The 16,035-nt window shown below is 41.4% G+C and overlaps 1 protein-coding gene across 1 annotated transcript; it reads left to right on the forward strand.

Moving 5' to 3' along the window:
* The first annotated feature begins 392 nt into the window (after positions 1 to 392).
* On the forward strand, positions 393 to 13,060 carry LOC123452014. The gene is made up of 13 exons (XM_045128587.1): positions 393 to 686; positions 1,476 to 2,126; positions 2,543 to 2,889; positions 4,046 to 4,339; positions 4,466 to 4,639; positions 5,796 to 6,762; positions 6,834 to 6,922; positions 8,241 to 8,345; positions 8,443 to 9,579; positions 10,272 to 10,997; positions 11,093 to 11,288; positions 11,399 to 12,308; positions 12,812 to 13,060. Exons 2-12 carry the CDS (start codon positions 1,511 to 1,513, stop codon positions 12,295 to 12,297), a joined length of 5,550 nt encoding a protein of 1,849 aa, XP_044984522.1. The 5' UTR covers positions 393 to 686; positions 1,476 to 1,510; the 3' UTR covers positions 12,298 to 12,308; positions 12,812 to 13,060.
* The last annotated feature ends 2,975 nt before the right edge of the window (positions 13,061 to 16,035 follow it).

Here is a 16,035-nt window from a genome sequence, read left to right on the forward strand (position 1 = left end):
TTATAAATCACGACATTTTCTGAAAATCGGAACATTTTTTTAAATCATGATTTTTTTCAATCAGCCAGAACTTTATGATTCTTGAAATTTTATTTCATAATCCCCATTTTTTTGAATTTCTATTCTTTTTCGAAAACCGAACTTTTTTAAAGTAGGGAAAAACCGAAACGGAAAAGAAAACAATAATTAAAAAAGCATGGTGGCCGAACATGGGCCGGCCGAAACGGGGATGTTTCCCTGGATTTGTGTGCCTTTACCCCCGGAGTTGTGCTGAAATTACCATGTTTGCCACTGTGAAAATCCTATTCCTAATCGGTGCCCCCTGTCCCTGTCCACGCACTAGTCAACGCAGTCCCCATTTCATTTCTAGGGTTGTCGTCCGCCGTCCAGCAGCTGGCCACCGGCGCGCCCCCACGTCGCCGCCGGCGGGCAGCCGCAAGACCGCCGTCGGCAGCCTCCACCCCCTAACCCACCTCCATGTCTCCGGCTTCCTCTCCCCCGCTCCGCGGCCACCCCCATCCACCTCGACCACAGTGACGGGCCGCCGCAGGAGCTGGACCAAGACGACGGGCCGCCGCAGGAGCTCTACCCCGGCACCGCATTCGCCGCCTCTCTTCTTTCATTCGGCCTCCCTGCGCCCGCCGGCTCGACCACGACGGACGACCCCGTCGCAGTTCGACTGTGAGGTAAAAAAATGAATTTTTTGTGTGTGTGCTGGACACGCCCCTGTACAATGGGGGCACCACAACAACCATTTTAGTGGCTTAGGTAGCCATTTGATGTCCCTGTGCACCCCTGGTTGTTGTCGAACTTGTGCTATTGCCATGCAGTCTAGTTGATGGTCATGCACAATGCGAGATCCTGCAAAACATTTGGGTTTATTGCTACAGATTTTTGTGCTGATTTGTGTGCTCAACGTACTGTCGCATTGATCCATGAGAATAGTCAGAATACTCTTTTGATATGCTGAAATCCATATTGATCAACGCAGCCGGATAATTAGTTAATTATGCTTTTGTTAGTGGTCTCATTAGCTATCCCGTGATCCAAAACTTATAAGCATAATTTCATTTTCATTCATATGCATCAACTCGAAAATCCCGTTAAATAATTAGCTAGGTAATTTGTCGAATAGATATATTTTGTAAACTAAGTCAACCTCTTATTATGTTCTTCCCATTAAATAGTATGCAACCAACCCTTCAGCTCTTAGGGGTATTTCAGAAATTTACCCCACAGCCACATTTCAGACAGCTAGTTTGCCAAATGGCTTTCAGCTTTCTCACAGCACACAGCCTGCACAGCTTTTCCACAGCACATCTACCACAGCTGCTTTCAGAAAAGCCACAGCCTAACCAAACACAACACAGGTCGTGCTACTTAAGGTTCACAAAATTAAACAAATTCTCTGTTTGATACCGTGCTCCTTGACCAAATTTCTGACTCCCCCTTCGCTTCTGATTGCGTTATTCTAGGTGCCCTGCCTAATGTGTTGATTCTACTGAAGCGAATGGCCAATACCCGGTCAGGAGGGGGGAACAATGAGGGAGGAGGGGACACCAGTGCAAGGAAAGGCTGCGCCGCCAGCAATGCAAAATACCCCAAGTCTGCAACGACCTCCACCTCGTCTGCCAGTGGAAGGGGGTCCAGAAGCTTGTCCATGCATGAAACAAGCGATGAGCAGAAGCCAAACCTAAGGAGATCGAACAGAGAAACAAGAGGAAAGAACCCCATTGTGGTAACCACCACCAGTTCTGCCTCTACACCTGTTCCGCAGAAATCTATGAGGGGGAGGAGCAACCCCAGCACACCTGGATCCCCTAATTCGTCAGCAGGGAAGCTAAAAGGGTCGACGAGGAAGGCTAGTACCCCAAGAACGTCCGACAGAATAAAGAAACGTACTCTTTCAGCTTCTACTGCTTCAAATGATTCAAATGGAGTTTCTAGTCCAGTGGCTACTCCTGTCAAAACCGTAAAAAAAGAAATTGATGAACATAACCTAACAAAGAATAAGCATGATGCTTCTGAGAGTGGTACCATGCCATTGAAGAAGCAGAAAAGGCTAGCGGCACAGAGCTATACAAATCTCTTCAAGACATCTTCTGAAGAATATGAAAAATCCCATGGTACTTGATTTCCCTGTGTTGAGCTCATATTTTTCTTTTCCAATCAACTGGGATGGGATGATAGTCACAGTTTAGTTTGCCTGTTTAATTATCACAGTTGGCCTGTTTGTTGCAAATAGCCATCTCCAAGACTTTGCTTTTTGCTGCATATAATGTAGGTTCATATTAGATAGCTGAAGGCGTAAAGCTTAACATGTTCTTGTGACAGATTTGGTCAGGATGAAGTGTTACTAGCTTGCTGCATATGCAGGACGTTCCATGCATGACACTCATGTTGAAATAATTAGCTTAAACATTTTAATGGGCTTGTATAGCTTGTTATTAATGAGATTTTGGAATATCAATTCTTTTCATCCTAATGCCTTTATCTTTTTTATCTATCTTTGGTGATGTATTCCCTGCTGCTGCTTTCAAAGCCTATGAAGGAAATGCTTCCAAGGTGCATGCAGAAGACAATGGCTCTGTTTTGAGGTATGAAGAAAGTGGCGCACACGAAGAACATAACCAGGCACATTTAAGTCAAGTTGTGAATAAATTTGGGGAAGGCAGTACTTCTGGCCTATGTGAAGTTCCCGAGGTGATATCGGAGACAGATAGGTTGAAAACTGATGTTGAAAAATCTGAAGATAACCAGGGATATTTGAGTCAAGTCGTCAATAAATTTTGGGAAGGCTATACTTCTGGCCAGTGTGAAGCTCCCGAGGTGATATTGGAGACAGATGGGTTGAAAACTGATGTTGAAAAATCTGCTCCCATTTCAGAGGTTTGCTCAACATCTTCTATTCTTTTGAGTTGTTAGTTTTTTGTTTCCTCTCTTTTAAATCAAGGTGTTGCTGTACGTACCAGTCCTCTCTGCCAGTTTTAACCCTGGAGTAGCAAAATAGAATTAAATAACATATTCTGGTAATAGATTAATACTCCCTCCATTTCTGAATATAAGCCTTTGTAGAGATTTCAATACGGACTACATACGGATGTATATAGATGTATTTAGAGTGTAGATTCACTCATTTTGCTACGTATATAGTCCGTATTAGAATCTCTAAAAGGGCCTATATTTAGGAACGGAGGGAGTAGTATGTTCTTTCGTTGCTCCTAGATCACATATCACCTCTTGGGCTTAAATTATTACAACTCTTAACCTTACATTATTACAAGGTACTCCCTCCGTCCGAACTTACTTGTCGCAAAAATGGATAAAACTGGATGTATCTAGAACTAAAATACATCTAGATACATCCATTTCTCCGACAAGTATTTCCGTATGGAGGGAGTATTACTGTAAGTATCATTGTTACTCCATTCCCTTATATAATGCCACTATGAAAAATATATTTGGCATCTATACAAGGCCACCAACAGTAATCAAGGTAAAATTTAATGATGTTTCCTCGTACTAGCAACTTTTTAATACTTGCATGCATGTAGTTATAATGATACTCAGCTACTTCCTTCCTATTCCTTGCATGCAAGCGGTGTATTAATGATCCGGTTAACGAGAAAAAAAGTTGGCTTGCAAAGCAGTCAATAAATTTTATCTTGGTAACTGTAATCTGAGTTTGTGGCCTTGTATAAGGGAATGGAGGGAGTGTTTTTCTTCACCTTATAGGTTGTAAGTCTCAAGTAGCAAAATAGAAGTAAATAACTAAACACATATTCCAGTAATACATAAAAAATATTCTTTATTTGCACCTGAATTATCTCATATAACGTCTTGAGCTTCTCACTTTATTACAAACTTATGCAGGACGCAGTGTTCACCTGACAGGATACTTTGTATAGTTTCCTTTTAGCAACTTGAATTCCTATTAAGCATATGCTTGATTTTTTTTTGTAAGATCTTTGTTGCTTCAGTATGTTGGCATGTTATTTGCAATGCTGCTTTTCTTTCTCTTATCATCCAACCATCTGTATCGAAGGACACATTATCAAGTCCTGTACAGGCACACATGACTGCTGATCTGTGCTCAAGTAGTCCTGCGATGGATGCTACAGAGCCAACTGACGACTCTTCAGAATTCGCACTTCAAGTTGCAATGAGCCAGAAAGCAGACTCATCAAAATTTGTGGAGTATTGGGTTCCTGCTCGCCTTTCACGAGTGCAACTTGAAATGTACTGTTATACCTTATTTTCAAACTCACCAGCGCTTCAATCACATTCAAAAACTGACAGTGTTGGTGCTCTTCGCAACATTCTAGTATCCCTCCGGAAGGTTAGCTGTTAAAATTTCTGAGCATGCATGATTCCTTTTTTTCACAGTAGGGAGTTAGACGGAATCTTCAATGGTACTCATTGTGCATAGCTAACTGTCTTCACTGATCTTATTATTATGCAACAGTGCTGCGACCACCCTTATCTAGTAGATAAAACACTGCATGTATCACTTACGAAGGGACAACCAGTAACTGATATCCTAGATATTGGAGTGTGTGCAAGTGGCAAGCTACTGCTTCTTGACAAAATGCTCCAAGAAATATGGAAAAAAGGGCAGAGAGTTCTTATCCTTTCTCAGGTGAGCATTTTGTTTTACCATGCCTCAAATAATCTCTTACTTACATTACTTATTTTTGGCAACTGAAGCGGCGATGATTTCCTTTACTTATTTGTCAATGATATGCATGAGTGTTATTGACTTCTCATACGAGGAAAAGTTTCAAGCTGTCTTTGCCCTTTGGTACATTTTGTCAAATTGTTAGTAACATCTGGGTATCATTTTCCTCAGTCACAAAATCAAGAGCTGCAGAAAGACTGGTGATGTTTCACTTAGTACAGTTATGCACATAAGAATTCTGCAGCATTGAGTTTCTGGACATAGATTTAGTTTGATCATGTAAACACAAAGAAATTCTTGCGCGGCGGCGCTTCACTTTCTCCAATGGTAACCCTTGTGTCCTTTGCAGCAACGGGCTGTAGAAATGGTATGGAAAACCAGCATCTATCTTTCCTTTAGAGGCCCCTTTAATGTCAACTATTCGAACAAGCTTAGCATTCAGTTGTGCAGACCGGCAGAGAAACGGTATGGAAGACATCCTGCACCACTGTACTGCTGGTTTATCAGGGAATTGATTCTTAGGCATCTTTGTCGTGGCCTGTTGGCTTAATCTGGAAACAAAGGAACACATAGATTTTTTTGGCAAAATAGCCGCTATTAGACAATGGCTCGTCCTAAAAGAAGTCCATGTTCAATCCTTTAGATTTAAGGAGGCATCTCTGACCCTCCTCAGGGTCTGGGTTGATTCTTATGCTTCCTTGTAGTCAGAGTCTTTCTCACATTTGTGTTCTTACTTGAACACTCCCCTCCCCCCGGTGGTGTCTATATGAATGCATGGTTGCTCCTGCAGAAAGCTGACACATCTGCACTTGATTATGAGATCTATCATTTTTTGATACAATGCACATATGGTTCACTTTAGAAACAACATTTTGCAAGCACATGTTCTAACATCTTGGCGTTTGTTAAAAAAGATGTTGGCACATTTAAAAAAAATGTACAACTCTTACTTTTCAAGCACCATGAGTACCTTTTAATTGCTGATGGGTATATCCTTTATAAGCTCATTGTTTGAGTAGTTTTTGATTCATCATTGTTAGAATTGAATATCATTATCTTTTTGAAAGGTTTCCCAAGCTTATCAGTGCAATATAACGTTACTTTCTTCTATGTGCAGTCTTGTGGTGGGGCTGGCAATCCAATGGGTGATATTTTGGATGATTTTATCCATCAAAGATTTGGTCTTGAGTCATATGAACGTGTGGAGCGTGGTCTCAATATACGAAAGAGACAGGGTGCAATGAGTATGTTCAATGACACGACTAAAGGCCGGTTTATTTTCTTGATTGATAGTCGTGCATGTGTCCCAAGCATTAAACTATCATCAGTTGATGTCATCATCATATATTGTAGTGATTGGAATCCCACAAATGACTTGAGAGTCCTCCAAAAGATCAGCATAGAGTCACAATCTGAGTGTGTGCCCATTTTTCGTATGTATACGTCTTGTACAGTGGAGGAAAAGGCTCTTATACTTGCAAAGCATGATCATATTCTTGATAGCACTGTCCAGAATATAACGCCTATCCTGAGCCATTCTCTGCTTAGTTGGGGTGCATCATTTCTCTTCAGTAGACTCGAAAGTCTAAAAAATGATGCATATTTAAGCAAGGATACTGATGCTGAAAAACTGTTCATGGATAAAATACTTTTGGAGTACTTGAAGAAGTTATCCGCTAAAGCTGATCCCAGCACTAAGATGACCAATGCAGCTATATCACAAGCTCATTTGAGTGGACCTTCTTATTCTAGAGATAGTGTTGTAGTAGGTGAGAGGGAGCTGATCTCTGCACCTGATAGTGATCTGCCAAAGTTTTGGGTAAATTTGCTAGATCGGAAGTCTCCTCGTTGGCAGTATATAACTGAACAGGCACAAAGAAGCCGTAGAAAGATACAAAACATGGAAGGGAGAATTCCTGCCGATGAGGCTGATGAAGCCAGTACCAAACGTAGAAAAATCAATGGAATCTTGGAATCATCTGCAAATGTTTTAGTTGGCAAAGACAAGGACTCAATATTGCCTGAAATTAATACGACAACTAGTTCTCATCAAATATCAGTTGATGACACATGGCAGGAACAAGGTATACTACTGTAATACCAGCTTTGTTTTTGGTGTGAATAATGCACTGTCCTAACAGAGTCCATTTTGTAGGGGTAGAAAATCTTCAGGGGACACAAAAATGTCTTCACATCCAATTGAAGCCAGAGGTCTCAAAGCTATATGATTTGTTTGAACTACCGGTATGCTGAATGCAACGACTTCATTGTTTGCTTGATATTTGTGTTGAAATATATTGCCCAGCCTTCTCCATCAGTTCGGACTTTTTGGAGTCCCTGTGATGTGGAGGTTCCGTCAGGCCTTAGATGTCGGATTGATGTAGGCCGTAAATATTCTATTAAATACGGCGTTGGCCGGGTTTTGACTTGAGAGTTGAGACCTCTTGGCTCAGATACCATACTACATTCCAAAAATACTTCACATATTACTTTTGTCTTTAAGTCAAACATTGTAATATTTGGCCACATTTTTATAGAAAATATCAATATCTACAAGACTAAATAAATACAATACAAAAATATATTTCATGATGCATCTAGTGACATTGATTTCTTATTGTGAATGTTGGTATTTTTTCTGTAAACTTGGTCAAACTAAACAACATTTGACTTAAGACAAAGCTAATATGTAAGCATTTTGAAACAGAGGGAGTATAAATTGTATGCACTATCCAGTTCAACCAAAAGTCGGGACTGAAAGAGGGCCGGACATTATACTTAAACAGTTTACTCTTCTTAATTTACTAATATTGGTAACATACTTAAGGCCACAACTAGTAGTTAATATTTTTAAGCTCTCAAGTTAGTTCTTTAATGAGTAGGATCTTGATAATTTTTCTGTGTATAACGGCAGCATTGTTTTAATTCTTTCTGTGTCACAAATACCTAATGATAGTTTTTTTGCCAAGTTGTATCTCCATAACTTGAGCTTGTTATACCTTTTTCTTAAAAGAGCTCTTTATAACTGAAAAGCTTGCTCCAAAGCAGGGCGCAGCCTCCAAATATGGAGGCTATGTCCCTCTATTTGGAGCAGGCTCCAAAAATCATGGAGGCCAAGGGCGATAGGGCGACTCTGCTAGACCCCTTTTTTGGGCCCTGAACGCCATACTGGTGGTTATTATGGCGATCAGGCCGTTTTTGCTGATTCTGCTAGAGTTGCTAGTATTTAATATATTCTTTTGGTCAGAAGTAGTAACCTAATTTGTCAGTATTGAAAGTTCTGTAAGAACGATATTAAGAACCAAATACATCCCCAAGAGAAGTACAATGTTTGGTTGTTTGTAATTGATCAACAATCATAAACTGTGCCTAAACTGAAGAGTGCAGCCTGAACAGCAATACATTGTGTGTAGCAAATAAATACATAGACAAGTTATCAAAAGGTGATTCACCCTACCATTTCAGTGAGGTTAAATTCCTGAGGACACATAATTTAATATACTCATCATTTTGCTATTTTAGATGATTGCATTCTTTGATGGAATGGCAACATGTTGTGCAGGGGAGTGTTAAATGTTTATGTGAGGAACTTCTTGAGTATACTTTGAGGAATCACCAAGTCAGTCAGGTGCCGAAGGACATATTGCATGCATTAACCATTGCACTGGTTAGAGAAGAGCCTTCTGTAATTTTGTACTACAGGTTCAATGTTAAATATTGCTGTTCTTCATGAATGTTTTCCTTCTTTGCATGCTTTACTTCAGTGCTGGCGTGCTGCTTCTCTCTCAAGGCATAAGGTTAATCATAGAGAATCACTGGCCCTTGCTGAAAAACACTTGAACTATGAGTGCAGTGAAACTCTTGCAGAGAAGGTTTATAAGAAGCTAAGGATCCTAAAGAAGGAGTTCTCACATAGAGTAGGCAGAACAGGCAAGAATAACCAATCAATTTCAGTTAAGAACATATCACCATACCAGCAGGAGACCTCAACTAAATATGGAAATGACAAATCAATCCCTAAGCAGGCAGCATCTGTTGGTGGGAATGAATCACATCGAGAGGATTCACATGATTTAGTGATTGAGGCTATCGTACCAGGAGAGAAGGAAGTCCTATCTGTTCCAGAGATTAATGAAAAACAACATTTATCAAAGGATGCACTTCTTAATAGAATCACAGAGAAAAAAATTAATTTAGTTGACATGGTTTTCTCCTTGAGAGAAAAGAATATCCATGATAAACAAGCAATCGAGGTCGCAATGTTTGACATGCACAGGCAGAAGGGAGTGGTGAAACTGAGGGAAGCATGCGGAGTAGTTGTGGAACATCTTCGAAGGTCTCAAGCTGATCCAGAGGACACAGGTGGTCAAACAACTCTAATAGTTGAATGGTTCACTATGCTACTATATGCTTTTCTGAAGCACATGAGGTACCAGCGTGAGAAGCTTGACTTGCAGCAATCAATGATCTGGACTAAGGAGTTGCAGCTGAAGGAAAATTTCCTGCACGAAGCAAAATATGGCCAATTAGATCATACCTTTGATGAACGTATTAGTTTACCAGATTCAGGCTTTGCTATTGAGGAATTCAGCCACTTTAGGTTATGTGTTGATACAGCTACTTTGCCAAACTGTCCGCAGTCTTTGCACGAAACCTCAGCGATGGAAGTTACATTGGGTGGTAGTGTGATTCCATCTGATGTTATCTATGCAGAAGCAGCGAGAAATGGTTCTGCTGAAGTTCTTATCCACAATGAGGGAAGGCTAGCATCAGAAAGTATTGGTTTGACAGAGAGCATGATCAGCAATAGTTTTGATTGCATTGGCACGCAAGGAGGGGCATCTCTGGCTGTTCAACACCAAGTAAATTCTAGTCGTGCAGTTGATAGTTCTGGTAATCAGGTATGGCATGGATTAATCAGGTGGACTTGCTAGTTCTTTGGAGTGGTGTCATTCCAATTTTATAAGCTTATCCATGTAGGAACTGTCAGCTTGACTTTCTTTTACGGAAACTTCCAACATAATTAGCAGTCAATTTATATATAAGATTATACAACACATTAAAGCTTTGGTTCAGGTTTCATGTCATGTTTTATTGATTGTACATTTTTCATATAAGTTCTCCTTTGTGATAGCGAAAAGGAAAGGAAATGTTTAGTAGGCTCATCTAGGATGTGTAGTTTTTGCTCTTTCCATGTGGCAATATGAACATAGCTACTTGCTCATCATTGGCTGTACAGTACATTAGGCAGAGAAGGCGGAACTATATGCAGTATGTTGCATCTCATACTATGTACGTCATGTTTTATGGTTTGTAGATTACTAATTTAAGTTCTTTGTAATATATCTAAAGGAGAAGAAATGTTTAGTAGGCTCATCTGTGAGCGTCTATGACTCTGTACCCATTTACTTGAACGTACTTCTAAATATCGGACATCACAGTTGATGCAGCACTTATCTTTCCATTAGAATCAGTCCTGAGCACATGGTCTTCATGTTCCAATTCAACGTACTCAATTACATTACCGTTTTGACCGTTTTTATTATTAGTATCCATTATGATACTAATCATATGTACCTGTAACATAAATCAGGAATCTTCAAGTGGTGACCATAAAGGGACTGAACATGTTGAGGGACAGAGTGCTGTGGGTTCGCAACCATCACTGGGAGAGACTGACCAACATTTAGGAGATACTGAAATGGAAGTTAACACCGGCGATGGGAACAATACTCCGGCCAATCCACCTTACCCTGAACCACAGACTGTGGCTCCTGTGCCCAGCCAGGCTTCCTTGCAAATGTCTAAGGAAGTTGAAGCTGGGGCCAATCTTGTAATGCAGTCAGCCCAACCAACTGTAGCACCAGCACAACTTCTGCAGAGAGAGGCAGAACAAGTAGACCGTTCTGGTATAACACCAGCTCAGACTTTGCAATCTGAAATGCAACCATCAGCATCCACGGAAGTTTATACTCGGACAGATCTGATAATTCAGTCTGCACAACCAAGTATGGTGCAATCTGAGCTTTCACAGAGAAATTTAGAACAGGCAAGCCTTTCTCGTGTACCATCATCTCAATATTTGTCATCTGGAATGTACCCATCGGTTCCACTGTCCAGTATTCTGCATGAGAGAACACGCCCTGATCAGTGTCAACTAAGTCATCAACCCGAGGCTGCACCGGGTTCTTCAGAAAAGCTCTTTCTGGCGGCATCAATGATATTTAATCATCCACCAGTTGGTGATGAACCACTGAAAAATGAGTTGCACAGATTACGGTCATACATTGACTCGCTTAATAAAACTAACGAACTAAAGGTTTGCTATTTCTTCTACCTCATGTATATCTTGGCTGTGAATTTCTTACACTAGTTCCGCGATTCATCTTGTTCTCATTTTTCACTTATTGACAGAAATCACAACTTAGGACTGAGTGTAGCCAAGAAATAGACAAGGTCAAACAAAAGTATGATTTGTTACTTCAAGAACAGGATTCCACTCATCTTCAGCAAACGAAGACACTTGATAATTTATGTGAGAAAGTTCTCCTCAACCAGTCACTAGCTGACTATTTTCTGGCCAAATTGATATCTTCTTCTGGAGCACAAGGTATTGTGTATTGACTATAAGCAATCATATCTGATGTCCTCTAAATGAATATGCTGATCAAACATCCGTCCCAAATCTCTATTGCTAATGCTAATTACTTTGATTTGCAGCTAGAGCTGACAGCCCTCCAAATCGCCAGACACCCCAGGCCTCTCAGCAAGTTCCCCCGAGGCCTCCAGCGGTGGCATCGACTGCATCACCAACTGCGTTGTCGTCAGCTGGTCGACCACCAGTGCTGATACATCATATCCAACCATTACAGGTCGATCGACCATCACAATCATCATCGCCATCTTCACAAATGGGCAGACCTCATCCCTCCATACTAAACAACATTGTCAGATCAACATCAACTCCTTTTAGTCTCATGCCAGTTCTGCCACGGGGAAGCTTTGGAGCACGTGCACCTGCTCCTCATCTTCAGCACGCGCCAGTTCCACGGGGAAGCTTTGGAGCACGTGCACCTGCTCCTCATCTTCAGCGCGGGTTGCCTCCAAAGGTGCATTCGATAGCATCTGCAAATCAGCAGCAGCTTCCAACTAGGCTGGAGAGCACGTCTGCAAGGACACGGTCTATCCCTGTGACTCCAGTAAATATAAGACAATCATGCCCACAGGCAGTCCCCCCAGGGAACCTATCACCGTCAAGCTTGCACAAAAGTTCACACCCCACTATAGCCGCACCCTTGGGACCATCAAGTTCACATCAAATTCAGCAGGTTCCACTACTGCCATCAAGTTCACAGCCAACATGCCTGCCATCGCCAGCACTTTCGATTCCAAACCCAGTTCTGACACTAACACCACCGCGAGATTTGATTATGACATCTAGCATTTCCTCAGCTGCGTTGAGTGTGCTGCCAATGAGGGGTATTGGGCCTTCCACATCAGGGATGTCGCGGTTAGATTCTGATAAAGCTTCGCTGGATGAATGGCTAACAGGAAATCTTGGGCTGCGCAGTGATCCGCATGGCGCGGCAGCTCCTGCAGATGTGGTATTCCCTATCTGATGAAGAGACGGGTATGTTCACATTTCCTTGACACTGACAGGTTGCTTTAAAAATTAGAGATCTCACTCAAGGTTATCATCATTACAAAGATAAATATCATTATCCCGCGTGCAAATGACACGCGAATGAGTTCGTTGTCTCAAGTGCAGATTTACAACAGAAAACTCACTGAAACACTATTTTAGAAGTAGTAGTTCACAGTAACTAAGAGAAAAAAAAAAGAGAGAGAGAAGTGTTAAAGATTAGATTGTCAACTGGAGCTGACATGTACGCAATGAGTCTCAACTATGCGAACTAGCTCATTAGAAGTTTTGCTTTTGCTTCATTAGTTTTTTTGTAGCATAGTTTCATTCATAGTTTCTGTTACTTATTTTTCTCATTTACAATTTTCGTTTAGCAAAGTGCTGTGCCATAAAATCTTATGATCATGCGATGCGATGCGATGGATGAAAAGTTCAATTTTTTATGCACATGTTATGGATGTCTGACTTATGGAATCATTTGCTCTACATAGATGACCAAACCAAGCAAAAATGACGCTCATCGCCGAAGAGCTCTCCTACGGAAGGGTTGTTTGCAAACAAAATAAACTGATGTCCATGTAATGCAACTGCTTGTTTCTGCTAGAGTTATATTATGTTCCATGTGTAGCATGTATATTCTCCCTGTTGTATGAGGGATTTCCTGTGTATTTACCACCTGTGTATGTACATATGTACTCGCCATTGGCCCTGAGGAAATACTAGTTGCGTATTTCCTGACATGGTATTACAGCCCAAATTTTTTCTTTCTTGCATGCGCAACTCGTGCTTCTTATGATCATATAACCATAAATAGTACTCCCTCTGTACCTAAATAGGGAAAACCAGTACAAGTTCCCCCATCGACAAGTATTGTAGTACAGAGGAAGTATGTCTTCAGTGTCCACAAGCATGATTTTTTTATTTTACAACTAGTCCCTCCGTCTCATAATATAAAGTTTTTTATTGCAACCGGTATGTGAGTATATCGGTTGTAAATAATATTTATATAAAGGAATTGAGGGAGTAACAACTAATAAGTTTGGTGTAAAATGTTTAGAGAAGTTCTCCAGTACCATAATTATTCAATGTTCATTGTATTAGCACATACGTGTAAGTCTGTAGTTTGCTATGCAGAAGACGAGTCAACTAGTTTCGGAGGGTAATTCTATTTTTTGGAGGTTCATGAATGAGTTAGTTTTGCTTGAAAGTTATTACGTACTACTTCCTTTTCGGTTTATAAGGATTGCACGTATCTCTAGGTTGACAAATAGACCAACATAATACAAGTTATATATCACAAAAGATATATCACTGGAAACTTCAAATCGTCTAATTTCTAATGGTATAATTTTTAGACTATACTACTCAACTTATGTTGGTCAAATTATAGATCTAGGAATACGCCCAAGCCTTATAAACCGGAAAGTAGGTAGTACTCATGATGGAAGAATCTAAGTAACACATTAGGTTTGCACTAGATGGCTAGTGATGGCCTCAGAAGAATGTCGATACAACACCTTGCCACCCGGATCTGGAGGCTAACATATCGACTGAGATTTAATCAATTCTTTTGTTCAAGAGTTGCTTGCTCATGCAACCAGAGATATGTTTAATCCCCTCAGGGATTGTTAGGTATTTAGTAATTATTACAGAGATCACTGTAAATGGTTTTTATTGTACCACCCAAGATACAATTTATCCCCCATTCTTGTCGGTTTCTTACCACCTCAACGACTTGTTCTCTACATCCATCGTCATCATCTAGGCCTGGCCAACTCCCTCCACTATGAAGTGGAGAATGTTGGTGCCCTGCCGCTGGTTCAAGACCGGGTATGTCGCCGCCTTTCGTGGCAAAGGTGAATCTTGGCAGCACAGGAGAGACCAGAGGTCACCGAATTGGAGGGTGGCTTCCTTCTGCCACCCCGACTCCGGCGTCATCAGAACCCAGGTCGTGATGGTGCCGCTTGGTCGATCGACGATCGGTAGCGATCATTAATTGTCAACGTCCATGAATCTCAGGAAGCAGGTGTCGTAGATTTTGTACTAACTTAGTACATATTTAGTACTAAAACAACGACATTTATTTTAGAATGAAGGAAGTATATCGGAGGATATCCATTGTCGTCGTCCCACATCTTGATGCCGGGGAAGCGGATGAAGCTGAGGCGAGGGTCATGGGTGGGCAGGTTGTAGCGCAGAATGCCGCGGTGGTAATGCCGTTCACCACGAAGAAGTAAGAACTCGTCGCCGCTGTGGGTGTGGCGACGCCGAGACCTATCCACTAGTGCAGGAGGCGAGGTAGAATCGGCATGCATGGTCAGCGAGGGTCTACGGGAATGGGTAGAGGCCGCAACCACGGCGGGTCTGTGTCGGCGGCCTTGTAGACCAGAAAGTTGTCTCGGTAGTTCCCGGGAACCTCACGCGCTTTGGACGGCGACGATCACCATCCGCGGCCAATACACTTGGCCTTCTATATATGCGGGTGTTCATTGGTGTATAGATGGACGCAGGAGGAAGCCGGCGGCGCGGCGAGGCGCGTGGAGGGAGACCCTGACGTTTCCTGCATTTGTTAACGTTGTCGCGCAGGCGGCGAATGCGGTGTTGTTCGCGAGCTCTTCATACAAAGCGACATATCCTAGTTAATTAAAGAAGCCAAATGATTTTAAAAATATGTTTATTGGCAATCTAACCCTGTCATCCAAACACCACTTTAGTCGAGTTATTAGTTTAGGGTTAGTCCAGGATTAATATCTAACTCTAACCTCATAGCAAGTTAGAGAATTCAAACAGGACCAGTTTCTTGCACCGCGGTCGTTGTTCCTATTTTCATTATAATAACTAACACAAATGCCCGTGCGTTGCGACGGGGATAAAAATTACTCACCCATCTGTTTTTGTCACTAAAATTGCACGGTCATGTGAGATCAACATGTTGTAATCTAGTCTAGTTCAAATTATTCAATCTCGCATTACTTTGAAATAATCAAAAATCTTGTGACTTTCCATCACAACAATCTGCACAAACGAATAAACAATAAGCTTCGACAACAAACAAGTATAACACAAAGCATCTAGCAATTTCTATCCATCTCTATCAATGCCTCCCCCCTTACAATAATGACATCATCACACGAATAATGGCGGCATCAATATAAAGAGAATAAACAAAATTGCTCCAAACCTTATTTTTAATATTTCCAATCTATCTACTGCCATGTACACATTTTTTCTGATGGCCGTGCAAGTTTTTCCCCCACACACGCAAACACACACACTCAGGCATGGCGCTGGCAGCCTCCCCAGCATTTGACAATGATGTTGGCCACCTTTCCAGCACCACCTGTCATCACCCCCCCCCCCCCCCCGGTCAGCCCACTATCTCTTGATCTTGGTCTGAAAAAGTGGTGAAAAAGGAACTATTTACCCCATACAAAAACAAATAATTTTCTTGTGCACTAAAACAAGCTATTTTGGCAATCTATTAAACAAGATACATGAGTTTATGGGAACCTCATATAGTCATGTGAAAATCTCAAAGCATCTTTGATTGATATACTCTTGAGGCGATCTTCCAAAATTAGGTGTGCGATTATGCTTGGCAAATTCAACAATCCATTTTCTGTAGTCCCTTACCTACTATTTGGAAACTGTAGGGGAGGGCACAAGTGTACGTCAAACGGGATCGTAAGCCACAGTAAATTTAGTAAATCACCAC

This window comes from Hordeum vulgare, chromosome 5H (genome assembly GCF_904849725.1).
Source record: "Hordeum vulgare subsp. vulgare chromosome 5H, MorexV3_pseudomolecules_assembly, whole genome shotgun sequence".
In the NCBI taxonomy this organism is placed as follows: domain Eukaryota; kingdom Viridiplantae; phylum Streptophyta; class Magnoliopsida; order Poales; family Poaceae; genus Hordeum; species Hordeum vulgare.